Here is a 15,558-nt window from a genome sequence, read left to right on the forward strand (position 1 = left end):
CAGTACAGTACAGAAGGGACCATGCTATGGACTAAAGATTAGTTAAAACGTATCAATACTCCGATCCACTTATTTTCTTTATGTGTAAGCACTCTCCCACTGTACGTTTTTCAACTGGCTCCCTCGTTATCTTCTCCCACGGTGGTCCCAACCACCCGCCATCCATTCGTTGTCCGTATTGCCCCATCTGTTGTCAATATTTCCCCCCTGGTCCTCCTTACATTGTCCTTTTTACCCCAAATCGCCACCCCGCACCCCACTGCCAATCACTCACCCCTTAGGCCTGTTTTTAATAGTAGTTGGTATTTTTACAGATGTTGTGCTGTGAAGAGGTGGTCTGCACCTCTAGTTCTCGCAACTTAATTTGTCAGCATGTTTAAGACTGTCTACTAAAGTTTTTCAAGGGGGAATTTGCAATAGTTTGTTCGTGTCCATGCACTCATTTGCCTCCTATCCAGGCCAAAGCCTGAGAATATTATTTTTTTCATTAAAACATAAAAAAATCCTCCCATAGCCCAAATGAGAGCTGTTGGGGCTGAGGTTGCTCTGGGCAAACACAACTGATAAGAGGAGACCATGAAACACCACACCATGCAGAATTGCGTTGATGCCTGTAATGTATTAAAATTGGGAGGACGTTGGTGCACTTCAGTGCAAGGGCCAGTGAGAAATTAATCCTATTAGGAGATATGTCCTCGGATGGAGCAACATCATGCAGACATGGCCGGTCCAAGGACAACTGGGAGCACTTGCATCAGAAATCCTTATGAATGTACTTGCTATTTGCCCGTCAGTTCCTTGCGTTTATTTTCTATTATTGATTTCCAGTCAGAAGTCCAGCTGTCAAGTCTCTTTCGAGGGGGCAGCAACTCCAGGTTCTTGTTGTGGTAGGAAGTCATGAGAACGTGCTCCCAGGAGGGTTTGGCCAGCAGTCCTAGAAAGAAAATGCAGACCGTTTATACGATGCCATAGTACAGTCGAAATCAAACACTCTAAGAAAGTAGGTCAAACCTGTTATAGTATCCTTATCGTCAATCAGCAGGTGGCCGCGAATCATGGTCTTATCTCTACAAATGATGATTCTGTCCACAAAGTCGGGCCCAAACTTTTCCCGCACCCAATCATACTGCAAAGGTAAAGAGAGAGACGTGTCTTTATTACAGTGGTCTGCACAGCACTATCTTCTTCTTCACCAACCGTCCCATTGCTAGAATTATGCACAGCCTAGAGATGTTACACAGCTCAGGGCCCAGAACTCTGCAAAGGATCTGGGAAACATGTTCAGGAGTGTACTATATACAAACCTTACCACAGGAAAATGTGGTAGTGACATAATAAGTCTTTACACTTATATTGGGTACTAATTCCACACTGACTGGTTCAGGAACTGGTTTTCATTTTGCAACGCAACTAATTTATTAATTAGCCGCATCGTAAAATGTACATTAACACGAGGTCGCAAAACCGTCTCGTAAATACTAAGGAGGAAGGAGGCATTTTGAGACCCCCCTGGCCATGCCTTTGGGAATACAGTGATGAAGGCCTGCAGGAGACAACAGACCTCCGTCACGCCGTTCGCACTGCTTCCAATTGAACATTTTCAGTACTGGGTTGGTAGCTTTTCAACCACTAGCTAGAGAAATCATGAATCACATCTTGGATGAGCCAAGAGGAGTATTTGTCTTTCACTGTCATGCTGTTGTTGCCTGGTGTATTATTCCATCTCCTTTAGAGATCTTGCAATGTAATTCACGATGGAGTATTCAAAAACTAAAAATTATGCTCACTAGCATCACATTTTTTTTTCTCATTTAATTATTTATCTCATACATGCACCGTATACAGAAAGCAATGTATTTTTTAAACAACAGCACCAGGCGTATTTGAATGCCTTTGTCATGACACGAGAGCAACTCAAGGGCGAACCTCACCCCAACAATGCCTTCCAACAACTAAAAAACATTTAGAGGGTGTGTATATGAGATGTACACATGTTAATACATGGTCACCTGATCAGAATCACCAATGCCAAATCACTACCAGAACAACAAAACCGCTAACAGCATCCACTACCACAACCAATATCACCTTCACAAAATACCAAGCCACCCCACCAGTACAACTACCACCACTACAACAATAATACCATCAACATCACACCACCATTGTAAGAAATTGGGTTGTTGGTTGACGGGGGTGGGAGCCTTGGTCAAGCGGCAACCACAATTCTTGTCAGGATAAGACACAAGCAAACCCCAAATTATCCTGTGCTCAACCCCCTCATAGCTTAGCACACAGCAGTCAGGCTTAATTTAGAGGCAATCTGTAAAATATTTGTTCAAGACTTCAAACAGTAACACAGTGATAACGCACCACAGGAGGAGTCCACAACAGAGTTGGAAATATAGATTAGGTTTTAATAAATAAAACAAGTCCAAACTGACAAAAATCTAATTAGTAGAACTGAAGATTTTGAATTTTAAAGTTTTAAGTGAAAATAGTGCCAAAAAGCATATAGCACAATTGGGGATATCTGGTCACATTGGACCTGGACAAAGTGACAAATTCAGGCCGACCATGATGGAGCGCGGGCTGGCTACAGGGACCCAGTTAGGCTCGCTGAACAAAGTACCTTAAATCCTGGTTGCAGACCCTTGCGTGGATCAGAGTCAAAGATGTGTCACGCAACGACGGCCAGGCATAGGTTCCGAGATGCGGCAAGGTTGCAGTGGAGATCCTGATGTGTTGATGTCGAGGATCCCGCCAACAGGGCTTGCGATGCGAAGGCCCATGTCAGGGATGTGTTGTGCAGTTGAGAAGATGCATTGGTTCCAAGGAGCGGAGCAGCTGGGATGCAGTGTGCTGTCATTGTTGCCGAGGGATGTGAGGAGCTGCGCCGGGGACAGCGTCACACAGCAGTGTTTCTGAAGGCGCTACATCGGTTCCAAGATGTGGGTTGCTGCGGCGATGTTAGTCTTCTGCGACAGGTCCAATCCACGTAGTAGGGGCAATGTCTCAGTTCTGCTCAGGGATGCACTAATCTATAGAAGAAATGTGTTGGCTCTGTTTGAGGATTCACTCCTCAGCAGAGGCGATGCATTGGTTCTGCAGGAAAGCCCCTTAGGCCCACTTCCAAATGTCCAAGACTGGGGTGGCACCACTTGGCACAGGTACACTCACAGATGGCAGACACCAGGTGCAGAAGCAGGGTGGTTGGAAGTCTATCAGGTCCCTAAGACTTCCGCCATGGCCAGCCAACTAGTCCTTGGAGTCACTCTGGGTTCTGGGTTCAAGAGAGATGCAGATCCAGCCCTTCTCAACCAGGCAAGAGGGCACCAGGTCTGCAGAGCAAAGCAGGAGTTCAGAACAGCCAGGTTAGCAGAATGGCAGTCCGTCAGCAGCACAGAAATCCTTCTTTCTGGCACAGTATCCACAAGTCCAGAGGTGTACTCAAATGGTGGTATCTGGGGTCCAGCTCTTATACCCAGTAGTGCCTTTGAAGTCCAGGAGGCTTCAATGACATGCCTTTGAAGTACACAGGTGTCCTGCCCTGGCTCCAGACTAATTACATGGTATATGCAGTACTGGGTGTGGGCTCAGGATACAGCCATGCCCAGCTCCTCCCTCTTTTCTTGCCAGGAAGGCCCATCAAGTTACACCTAAGGTCCCATTGTGTATGCCTATCTAAGGGGAATACACAAAGCCCATCTGCTAACTACACCCAGTCATGTGACCAGAGGTGGCACCAAATGGCTAAGGCAAGAATATGCCAAGATTCTAGAAGTGGCATTTTCAGAATTGCAATGTAAAATTCAACGTCACCGTAAGTTAGGGTTTTAAATTGTGATTTCAGAGATACCGACCCCGAAAAATGTATCTCTTTCCATTGGGAAATGATGCTTATACTCTAATATGGCAACTCCAATATTATCCTATAGCAGTAGTGAAAAACAAATGTAAGAGTTCTTTACTACCAGGACATGTAAAACTAAAAAATACATGTCCTATTTTTTAAACACATTGCACCCTGCCCTCTGGACTGTCTAGGCCTACCCGAGGGGGTTACTTATATGTATTAAAAAAGCAAGGTTTGAGCCTGGCAAAAGGGTTATTTTGCCAGGCTGAAATGGCATTTTATAACAGCACACACCGGTTATGCAATGGCAGGCCAGAGACATGTTTATAGGGCTACTGAAGTGGGTAGCACAATCAGTGCTGCAGGGCCACTAGTAGCATTTAATTTACAGATTAAGCCAATATTACCATGTTTAGAGGAGAGAGCACAAGCACTTTAGCACTGGTTAGCAGTGGTAAAGTGTACAGAGTCCTAATACCAATGCCACCAGCAGCACTACTAATACCACCGATTCGCCACCAGTACCAGACACAATACCTTCAGTGGCACAATCGATAACAACTACGCCAATGCCACCACCATCAATACTGGCAACAGTAACACCAGCACAACTACTATCAGACCATGACCAATACCAAACCATATCTATCAATATGATACTAACACCACGACCGATACCATACCACCAGCACCACTGCCTCCACTACCTATACCAAGTAATGGCAGAAAAGGCAGCATGTTGGGCTTTAATGTGGTTCGATATGTAAACATTGTTTGTATATGTTGCATGTTAAACCCAGACTTACTCTATTTGGAAATGCTTGGTGTTTTTAAGCAGCTTGTGCCCCTTATTAGCTACTTTATCAGCATCCGGGGGAGCATGCAGTGGTTTCGAGGATGACTACCTCATCCTCTGAAGATGCTTGCCCTGGAGGCCAGTTTCTCCTTTTGTAAATCAGTTATCATCCCACATTTGTGTTGGTAAATTATCAACAGATTGCAACTGCAAGCACAGTTTAAAATCATTGATTCACTGCAACTCGCAAATTTGAGGGGACCTTCTATTCATGCCCTCTATTTGTGATTCGCATGGGGTAAAAAAGTTGTTTTGTGACTCCCTAAAACTTTTTTTACTCTCACAGTGACTTTTGTACTTTGAAACATACCTTTTAGCACCTTCAAAGCCTGTGAATTTGCAAATTACAAGCTTCACGCCTGCCCCCTTCTCTTTTGTTACCCACACCAGTGGGGGACTTTATCCAAACAAGTGGAAGAGTCGAAAATAATGTCAAAAGATAGGTGGGTCTTGCAAAATCACTGAAAACAGATGCACAATTATTTTCATATAATTTCCATTGAAGATTTTGCCAAACAGTGCACCAAAACATCAGCTTTCTATGCTAAGAAAGGAGGTAACATCTCTCCTTAAAAAAAAACCAAGCAACAGAACCTGTTCCTTCACGACATCGACGGAAAGGTATTTATTCCAGGTATTTGTTGGTACCATAGAAAGCTCTAAAAAATGTATTCTCATCGTGAATTTGAGGCAGGACAACAGTACATCGAAAAACAAAAACCTTACACCAGGTTTATCCTCAGTTCATAAACAGAGATTGGATATGTTCAATGAACTTGCAAGACGCCTATTTCCAATTCTCTGTGAGAATTGCTCATTATCAATAAAGAGTGCTTCATTTCGGTCCAAAGTATGCATCCAGGACAATTTGAAAGTGGATGGCAATTGTGGGCGCACACATCAGGAGACACAGAATTTACATATATCCATACGTATAAGAATGACTAATAAAAGTTCATTCATCTGAATAGTCTCACTCGGTTTTCAACACCACTATGGCCCTCATTCTGACCTTGGCGGGCGGCGGAGGCCGCCCGCCAAAGTCCCGCCGTCAGATTACCGTTCCGCGGTCGAAAGACCGCGGCGGTAATTCTGACTTTCCCGCTGGGCTGGCGGGCGGTCGCCTTCAGACCGCCCGCCAGCCCAGCGGGAAAGAGGCTTCCACGATGAAGCCGGCTCGGAATCGAGCTGGCGGAGTGGAAGCTGTGCGACGGGTGCAGTTGCACCCGTCGCGTATTTCACTGTCTGCGCAGCAGACAGTGAAATACATGTAGGGGCCCTCTTACGGGGGCCCCTGCAATGCCCATGCCAGTGGCATGGGCACTGCAGGGGCCCCCAGGGGCCCCGCGACCCCCCCTACCGCCATCCGGATCCCGGCGGTCGGACCGCCGGGATCTGGATGGCGGTAGGGGGGGTCGGAATCCCCGCGGCGGTGCAGCAAGCTGCGCCGCCTTGGAGGATTCATTGGGGCGGCGGTACACTGGCGGGAGCCCGCCAGTGGTGCCGGTCCGACCGCGGCTTTACCGCCGCGGTCGGAATCCCCATTGGAGCACCGCCGGCCTGTCGGCGGTGCTCCCGCGGTCCTCCGCCCTGGCGGTCAAAGACCGCCAGGGTCAGAATGACCGCCTATATCCCTTCTTCACTCTGTAGGTCTCCATGTCAACAATGCAAAGTCAACAATGACTCCAGTTCAGAGACTAGACTATCTCTAGGTGCTACTCTGAACACAAACGTAAAAAGGGCATCCTTTGGGGAAGAGCTTCTACCATTTTGAAGAAATGTCAATTTCTATTACAGACTCCATCTCCCGCTGCGGAGATGGAGTCTGTAATAGGAACAAATCAGGACAAATGGTGTTATGCATTTATCTGGCAACCAATGCACGTTTTTTCATGACACCTCTCCAACAATGAGTGGAAGACCAATGGATTCAAGACTAGATCAGTTGAGAAAACAAACCGCTCCCAACACCACAAGCCAAATATTCAATCAGATGGTGGAACATGATAACAAATCTTTGGAAAGGAACTCCGTTTTCGCCAACGAAATAGCAATTGAACCCTATAAATATACTGGAATTCAAAGCTATACATCTTGCATGCATCTTGCTTTGCATGTAATTCAACCATCATTCGAATAAAAAGTTGTTGCTTCAGACAGACAACACAGACAGACAAAAGAACTTTATTTGGCTGACATAGAGCCATAAACGGATACAATAAATACAAAACTGATATCAATCAGTTAAGAATCCATCAAACCAATAAGGTAAAAGAGAATCAAACTAACTGTAAGAAACACACATTAATATCAAGTCATTAAAATTGAGATATACAGATAAAACAATTAGCATTAACAGTCTATAGTTACAGCAATGCCCTCCACAGCTGAAATAATCAACCTAAATGCATACTTTTAGTTACTCAGAACACATGGAATTTCTAGAGCATGGGTACTCACAGACATTTTCACAGGACCCAAAAGTTTGGTCTGTGATGTGCCCGAGGGCTGCATTGATGCCAGAGGAATGGCGGCCGAGCGAGGGAATTAGGGGGATTGGCTGCTAGGTATGGGTAGGCGAAGTGAAGGATATACGCCTAGTGACTGATTTGAGCAATATGAAACTAGGAAACCTGAGATTAATCTTGTCTTCCCCACTTTTCCAAATTGTGTGATCCTAGACAATTGCTTACTTTCACTTTCCCTCCTTTTTTCATTATCACATATGAGGACAGCAAAATTTCAGCATCTACACTGTAAAAATATGCTCCTGTGTTTGATTTTAAAAAAACTATAAAATTGTTCATGTACAGTAGGAGCCCAGGCCACTCAAAACATGCAAAGAACATCTGACTTGCGTCTTTAATTCGCTATTGGCATATTTGTCAGGGTAGGGTAAGAATTAATGTTTCTGAATTCATGTTTGAAAAATATCACCTTTAAATTAATACTTATCATTGCAATGATATAATAACTTATACTTAAATAACTTATACTTAGGTTGAAAGGTTCATCATGTTAACTTAATACACGTTTTGAATTTTGAAGCAACTGTTATATTTTTACACTTTCCCTGCAAGATGTCTTTAAAAATGAACTTGTTTCTTAAGTGAAGCTCAGGACTCTCTAATTATTTCCTTTCCACCAGTTAACCACGAAATATTTAAGATCTTTTATTTTTAGAGCTGAATCCAGTGAGCAGCATCCCTATACTCCTGTTGCTGAGGGGGCCACATGTAAAGGTTGGGGTTGGTGGCTGCATGCGGCCCCCGGGCCGTACTTTGAGTATCCATGTTCTAGAGCATACCGCCACTCCGAGGAAAAAGCTTACACAATGGCACGTTTCCTCATCCCCTAGCTCCAGGAAAGAGCAGTAGGCCTGAACACAATGTCGAAAGTTTATGAGTCTCAGAAATTGAACTGAAAATTGTTTAGTATAAAGCTTGTGATAGCCATAAAAATGAAAGTGAATCATGGATTGCTTAAAGGAGTCATTACATGGACATATTCTGGAGGCAAGTTTAATCTGAAAGCCCATCGGACAGCATGGATAATACTGTATAATGCCTCCCCTAAAACGAAACAACTGGACTCGATCCAACTCCTGGTGGTGCTGCATAAATACCTTGTGGAAAGAGCCTCAGAAGAGAGCTGCTGATAACTCGCAACAGTCACGTTGTTTCCCTCCTCCCTCAAGCTCTCTAAGTGCACACTCTCAAGCAAGAGGGCACAGGCTTGCTTTCTGCCGGTTAGGGAGCCAGATGTCCAAACAGAGAAAATATCTGCAAAAACAATTTCTTCAAGGGACTTTTTCATCAAAGCTCACCAGAGCATGGAAAGGCCTCTATAACAGGCCAGGCAATCAGCCACTATATTTCTTGTTAAAGATGCCTCTTTGGTGTGTAAAATGCACAACACACCCACAGAAAGGGGGGGGGGGGGGGGGAGCTGAATAAATGTAGTCACTCAAATATGTCAAACCTAATTCTTTATGGCATATAAAATGAGATGTCGATACCAGGGCTGATAGTACTCTGCCCAAAAAACAGTTTTCTTCCCTTTGTAGGGTTAGTGTGATGCCTATATCCCAAATACCAGCCCAGTTTGTCGCTATAGGTACTCACTGGGCAGAATATATCTGCAACAGCGGTGCAAGTACCCTCCCTCCCTCCCTTTGGAGACAATAAGCTAAGGAGGGAGCGTACTGCCCTAAAGAACTTAACCCTATTATCTAGAATGTGAGGGGACCACGTGCCATTAGAACTAAACATAACCCCCAGGTCGGCGAAAAGTGCAAGTACTAGACAATATATTCCTAATCACCTTGACTGAGGACAGCCTAACTTATTTCGCCCCGCAGGACCTTAATAAAAGATTTAGCAAAATTGGTCGTCAAATCAAGATTTGCCATGAATTGCACAAATGAATTAACTAAAGTGCATAAAGCTTTTAGAGTGCAAGCTAGTGAAACATTAAAACTGCATTGTCCACGTACAGTAAGGTAGGGAGGGGAGTGCCGCTTATCATTGGGATGTCAGATGTGCACCTAGTGAGCTCCAGCCTAAGATCATTTATATACAAAATAAATAACAGTGGAGCCAACACACATCCTTGGCTCAATATTAATGATGTTGGACACTTCTGCCTTGTTAATTAACCTGACCTGTGCCTTCGTGCCAATGTGCAAACACACCAGTAAGTGTACCAATGCAGGATCCATACCTAGCTAAAAAAAGGACCTGCAACAGCTTTAAGTGGTTTACACAGTCGAAAGCCATCAACAGGTTCATAAAGGCTAGACGGAGTGGAGATTGCTACACAATGGTATAGTTCCCAATAATTGGGTGGAGGTTTAAAAACTGTTCTACCGTACCTACTCCTCTATGAAAACCTCTACGAAAGCATTTAATATGTTGTTGTCATTAATCCATTTCAATATTCTATTATATATCACTCTTCCAAGAATTTTGGTAGGGATATTGATCAAAGAAATCAGACGTTAGCATTTGGTTCCCTTTTTTAAAAATTGGAACAATTGAGGACTCCCACGAATCGGGAATTAGTGAGGGAGGGAGGCTATTAAAGACATTTGTCAACAATGGTGCCCAAATACTAAGATCACATTTAATTAGATCAACTGGGACACCATTTAGTCCCAGCACCTTACCTCCTCCCCCCCACCCACCCTGAATAACCACCATAACTTCTTGCAGGGAAACATGGGGAAAGGGTTGAGAAAGCTTCAGTGTTGACGTCCCACCATCATAATCTACTGCAGCATAAATTCTCCTGAAGTGGATCACCCAATCTGCCCCATTTATATGGCAATCAATGGAAGTGCCACCCGGATCTATAGGGTGCATATGAGACACAGCCCTTCACAAAGTCTGACTATCTTTGGTATGGGCTATGTCAGCTGATACCGCCCAATAATGACTAACTACTACTTTCCTGCGCTTGCTTATAACAGCTTTGTAATGCTTATTCTGGGAAGACAACACAATCACAATCAGGGCCGACTTTAGGCAGATAAAACCGGCACTGGTCCCTGACCTGGAGGGCCACTGACCTTGTGTGTGTGTGTGTGTGGGAGGGGGATGGGGGGGGGGGGGGGTGTCCTGTGTTGAGTAATACCTTGCAGTTCAAAAGCACCTGCTACAGAGTCCTTGTGTCCAGGTTTTAGGCAGCAATAAAAATGTCAAGATAACTCTTGTGATTAATGTTCTCGCTACAGAGAGAGAGAGATTGGATTTTTGCCTATGACTCACCATAAAGTAGCGAAGAGGGTTCATATGCCTGCTGCAAAGAAAAGATCTCTATTTTATGTGGACAGCTGAGTCGATTAGTAAAGTCAGCCTTTACCAGCGTTTAAAATGCATGTGAGAGAGGGGCTAAAGAGAGATAAGGGGATCTTTGGCCAAATGGTAGTGAGGGAATCCGAAGAGGAGGTCTTGGATGAGGGGGTGGATCGGAGCACCAAAAAAGATTGTCGCACTGGGTGCCACCAGCATGAAAGCTGGCCCTGATCACAATGTATTATCTAAACAAACAGAGTGGCACCAATTCAAAAACTCTGTCCCTAGAGGCCGAAGCAATCTGACACTGGTTCATACCGAGGGAATTTGTTTATTCACACTGCACATTTTACAGGTGTTCAAAACAGCCAGGAAGATCAGTTACGCAGGTTTTTCAGGAAACACCAAATATGAAATAAACAACGATGTGCTTGAAGATATTTCCGGAAAATGGTGGATCTCCTTTTATAGATCTTTTTGCAACAAGTTCAAATGTGAAATGGCAAACAAACTTTCATGTCAAGAGTGTGGGAACCAGGATAACTGGGTGATGTCTCTTTGATGAAGTAGTCCAACACATTTCTGTACGGTTTTCCACTTTCCACACTCATTTTAACAGTAATGATGAAATTGAGGAATTGTAATCCGAAAATTACTCTTATCCTCCCAGAATGGCAGAGTAATTGGTGCTTCCCAATAGTAGTTATTTTATCAACAGTACCACACAAGAAATTTCTGTGCAGACCAAATCTATTATCAAAGATGCAGGGGAAGGTCATATTCAGTAGTTCAATTTGGCTGTATGTCTCCTATGTCTGTTATAGGAACACCTATGCTTACATTATTTAAGAAGCTAAACAGCCTTTCACAAAAGCGTCTTACAGTTTTAACTGGAAACACGTTGTTATCCGATGTTTGCAGAAAAACCACAATCTCATTCAGTTCCAGGAAAACATAATTGTATCCTGCGTTATGCATCTGGTGAAATCAAAGTTACAATATCTTTTTAAAAAGTGCATTTTCCTACCATCACTGCTTACAAAAGAAAGGCCAGATCAAAGATTGTATTCACGATTCCACCAGTAAAAGATTTATCAGAAGAACTGAAGAAAACCTATCCTCCATGAGAACTTAATTATCTAAAGTAATACTTACTAAAATATAATAAAGTATTGTCGAAATTAATGGCCCCACCTTTTGAGCAGATCCACAGGCATCAATATAGAACCTTTCATGAAAAGTAGCTTTTTTGTTTGCAAACGCCTATGCTAGAAGGGCTTGTGACCTGTCTGTGTTACTTGCGGTTGGACCATATACTGTTACGACTCGGTCGTCCCATTTCCAGGGGGCGCTGTAAGGGGACTGTCAGAAGCCTGGGAATCACCTTGAACACCTATCTAGAGTCCCTTGCTGACTCCTGTTTGTTTCACTTTTCACCATGGTACACTTGTATAGTACTACATTTGCTTCTTGGGACTGCAAATCCCATAATGCACAGCTTGGTAGTCAGGAAAACCCAGATTCTGTTTCCCATTGTTTTCAATGGGAGAAGTCCAGTTGCTCCTTTTCACTGGATCCTCTCCTCCAGGACTTGCAAGTGTCTGAAATTACACACACCTGTGACCACTCCTGTGCAGCCCAGCTTGGAACTGCTTATAAGCAGCCATTTCCTCAAGCTCCCCGTCGTGCATTGGACTTCAATTCCTTTGTGTTACAGACCCTTTGTCAGATGGTGTTTCAGTTTTGTTCCTGTTCCTGTTCTGTTCCAGCTTGATCCTGTTTCCTGTTTCTCTGCCCTGCTCCTGATTGTTCCAGCCAGAGTCTGCTCCCTACTTCTTAGCCTTGTACCTGTTTGTTTCTTCCAGAGCCTGCTCCCTGTTTCTCTGCCCTGCTCCTGCCTTGTTTCAGCCTAAACCTGCTCTGTTTCCCAGTCCTGTTTACTGCTCATTTCCTACTCCCTGTATTCCAGCCCTGTCCTTGCCTGTTCTCAGTTTCCCAGTCCTGTCTCTGTTTGTCCCAGCCAGAAGTTTGCACCCTGTTTTCAAGTCCTAGTCCCGCCTTTGCTTCAGCCTGAGCCTGTTCCTAGTTCTTGCCTCTGCCTCTTTGTTTGTTCCCTTCTGTTTGTTTCTTCTTGGTTCTTTGTGTCTGGTAAGTGTTCTATCAGTCTTCACCAGTGTACACGTGTCCTCCTGTGTACTGGGGTTGGCTCCTGGTTTCCAGGAGGCAATTCCAGCCCCCATCCTTGTCCAGTGTTATACGTTGTATTTCGTGCCTAACAGTGACAGTGTGCTATTGCTGTTTTCTCAGGAATCGCCACTGTGTTTCCAGCTGGACCCACAAGAGCGTGTCCTGTGTATGTAAGTACTATCCTTGTTTGTGCTCTAGGGTCCAGAGACAGAATCACTTCTGCTGCCTCCTTTCTATGGGGCTGGCAGGGTGACTATCTGTAAGAGCAAACTGCACAGAGGCATTGAGATTCCCTGTCACTGTGGGAGGTTCTGCGCCTTACTCTGTGTACAACCCCAGCGTATTTGTCCACTGGTAATCCGTTTCCTGTTTGTTCACACAAGGATTGCTCTGCTTTTACTTTCCTGTTTCCTGTGCCTGTCCATAGCTGTCCTTTCCGTGTATGCCTTTAGCTGCTCTTCTGCCCCAGCACACTACCTCTCTAGGTTATTCGGTGACCTCAAGGGGTGTCCCAGCCAGAGTCCTGATCAGACTCGCCCGAAACCGTGACATATACTGTTTTTCCTCAGAATCGGATAGTTTTAAGAACACTCACGCATTTTGTTTTTACCCAAAGGTGTCTCTCATTTCATACTAATCATTCTATCACTCTACCAGCGTTTTTAGTAATCCTTCTACCACGTCAGACAGCACTTTACATTCATTAGATGTGGCAAGAGTGTTAAAGTCTTATTTTTTTTTTAAAAGGAAATATTTACACAAATCTACAAGTTTATTTGCCAATTATGGATTTCTCTGTACTGGGGTGGCAGTAACCTAACAGGCATATGTTCCTAACATGGGAAGCTAACATTTGCAACCAGCTGCTGGAATGTAGCCTTTTTTTTTTATTTTTTACTATTTTCTGCATTGGCTATTCCATTGAGAACAAATCAACAAAAGCTCTATGGACAAGCCCTATAATTCAGTGTTTCACAAACTTTTCATAACCATGACCCAATTTTCAGAAAAATAAACTTTTGTGACCCATCTATCTATAATGGACATACGGAGGGCTCGTTTTTGTAATGTAACCAAAGTATCCTGTGGTAGCACACTGTCATTTACAGACAGCACATTTTACATTGAAAGGTCCACTAAATTTGCACAGATGCAGAGTTTTACCCCAAAAAACTATGTTGCATACAAATGATAAAGTGGGTGTAGGAAAATGGCTCCCTGTTGCAGTTACCCCCCACTTTTTGCCTGATACTGATGCTGATGTGACTAAGAAATGTGCTGGGACCCTGCTAACCAGGTGCCAGCACCAGTGTTATTTCACTAAAAATTTACCATTGTTTCCACAATTGGCACACCCCTGGCACACAGATAAGTCCCTCGTAAAAGGTACCAGTGGTACCAAGGGCCCTGTGACCAGGGAAGGTCCCTAAGGGCTGCAGCATGTGCTGTGCCACCCTAAGGGACCCCTCATCTAACACATGCACACTGCCATTGCAGGTTGTGTGTGTTGGTGGGGAGAAAAGGGCAAAGTCGACATGGCATCCCCCTCAGGATGCCATGCCATGCCCACAAAATACTGCCTGTGGCATAGGTAAGTCATCCCTCTAGCAGGCCTTACAGCCCTAAGGCAGGATGCACTATACCACAGGTGAGCGCATAGCTGCATGAGCAATATGACCCTAGTGTCTAAGTCTATTCTTAGACATTGTAAGAACAGTGTGGCCATATTAAGTATATGGTCTGGGAGTTTGTCAAAACGAACTCCACAGCTCCATAATGGCTACACTGAATACTGGGAAGTTTGGTATCAAACTTCTCAGATTAATAAACCCACACTGATGCCAGTGTTGGATTTATTACAAAATGCATACAGAGGGCATCTTAGAAGATGCCCCCTGTAATTTACCCAATCCTTCAGTGCAGGACTGACTAGTCAGTGCCAGCCTGCCACTGAGACGAGTTTCTACCCCCCTGTGGCGAGAGCCTTTGTGCTCTCTGAGGACAGAAACAAAGCCTGCACTGGGTGGAGGTGCTTCTTACCTCCCCCTGCAGGAACTGTAGCACCTAGCGGTGAGCCTCAAATGCTCATGCCCTTTGTTACAGCACCCCAGGGCACCCCAGCTAGTGGAGATGCCAGCCACTCCGGCCACTGCTCCCACTTTTGGCGGCAAGGCTTGAGGAGATAATGAGAAAAACAAGGAGGAATCACCCACCAGTCAGGACAGCCCCTAAGGTGTCCTGAGCTGAGGTGACCCCTGCCTTTAGAAATCCTCCATCTTGAGAGTGGAGGAGTCCCCCGATAGGATTAGGGATGTGCCCCCCTCCCATCAGGGAGGAGGCACAAAGAGGGTGTAGCCAACCTCCAGGACAGTAGCCATTGACTACTGCCCTCCTGACCTAAACACACCCCATAATTCAGTATTTAGGGGTACCTCAGAACCCAGGAAATCAGATTCCTGCAACCTGACAGAAGAAGGACTGCTGACCTGAAAACCCTGCAGAGACGACAGAGACGACAGAGACGACAACTGCTTTGGCCCCAGCCCTACCGGCCTGTCTCCTGACTCAAAGAAAACTGCACAGCGACGCATCCGACAGGGACAAACGACCTCTGAAGCCTGAGAGGACTGCCCTGAAACCCGAAGGACAAGAAGCTCCCGAGAACAGCAGCACTCCTCACCCACAGCAACATCTTTGCAACAAAGAAGCAACTTTTAAAGAACTCACCCTTCCAGGTGGAAGGGTGAGACTTCACCCTCTGCACCCGACGCCCCCGGCTCGAGCTCCAGAGAACCAACACTACAGGGAGGATTCCCAGGCGACTGCGACCTCAAGAGTAAACCGTGATGACTCCCCTGGACCCC

The 15,558-nt window shown here is 44.9% G+C and overlaps 1 protein-coding gene across 1 annotated transcript in view; it reads right to left on the bottom strand.

The window, feature by feature from the left end:
- Positions 1 to 256: 256 nt before the first annotated feature.
- The window catches only part of NT5C (5', 3'-nucleotidase, cytosolic), a 334,183-nt gene continuing 318,881 nt past the window's right edge, over positions 257 to 15,558 (bottom strand). Inside the window, exons 4-5 of the mRNA XM_069202028.1 lie at positions 1,012 to 1,126; positions 257 to 934 (exon numbers count right to left, since the gene is read on the bottom strand). Of these exons, the coding sequence (XP_069058129.1) occupies positions 780 to 934; positions 1,012 to 1,126 (270 nt within the window). The 3' untranslated portion in view covers positions 257 to 779. The remainder of the gene's footprint in view (positions 935 to 1,011; positions 1,127 to 15,558) is intronic.

Source organism: Pleurodeles waltl, chromosome 7, assembly GCF_031143425.1.
Source record: "Pleurodeles waltl isolate 20211129_DDA chromosome 7, aPleWal1.hap1.20221129, whole genome shotgun sequence".
Taxonomy (NCBI): domain Eukaryota; kingdom Metazoa; phylum Chordata; class Amphibia; order Caudata; family Salamandridae; genus Pleurodeles; species Pleurodeles waltl.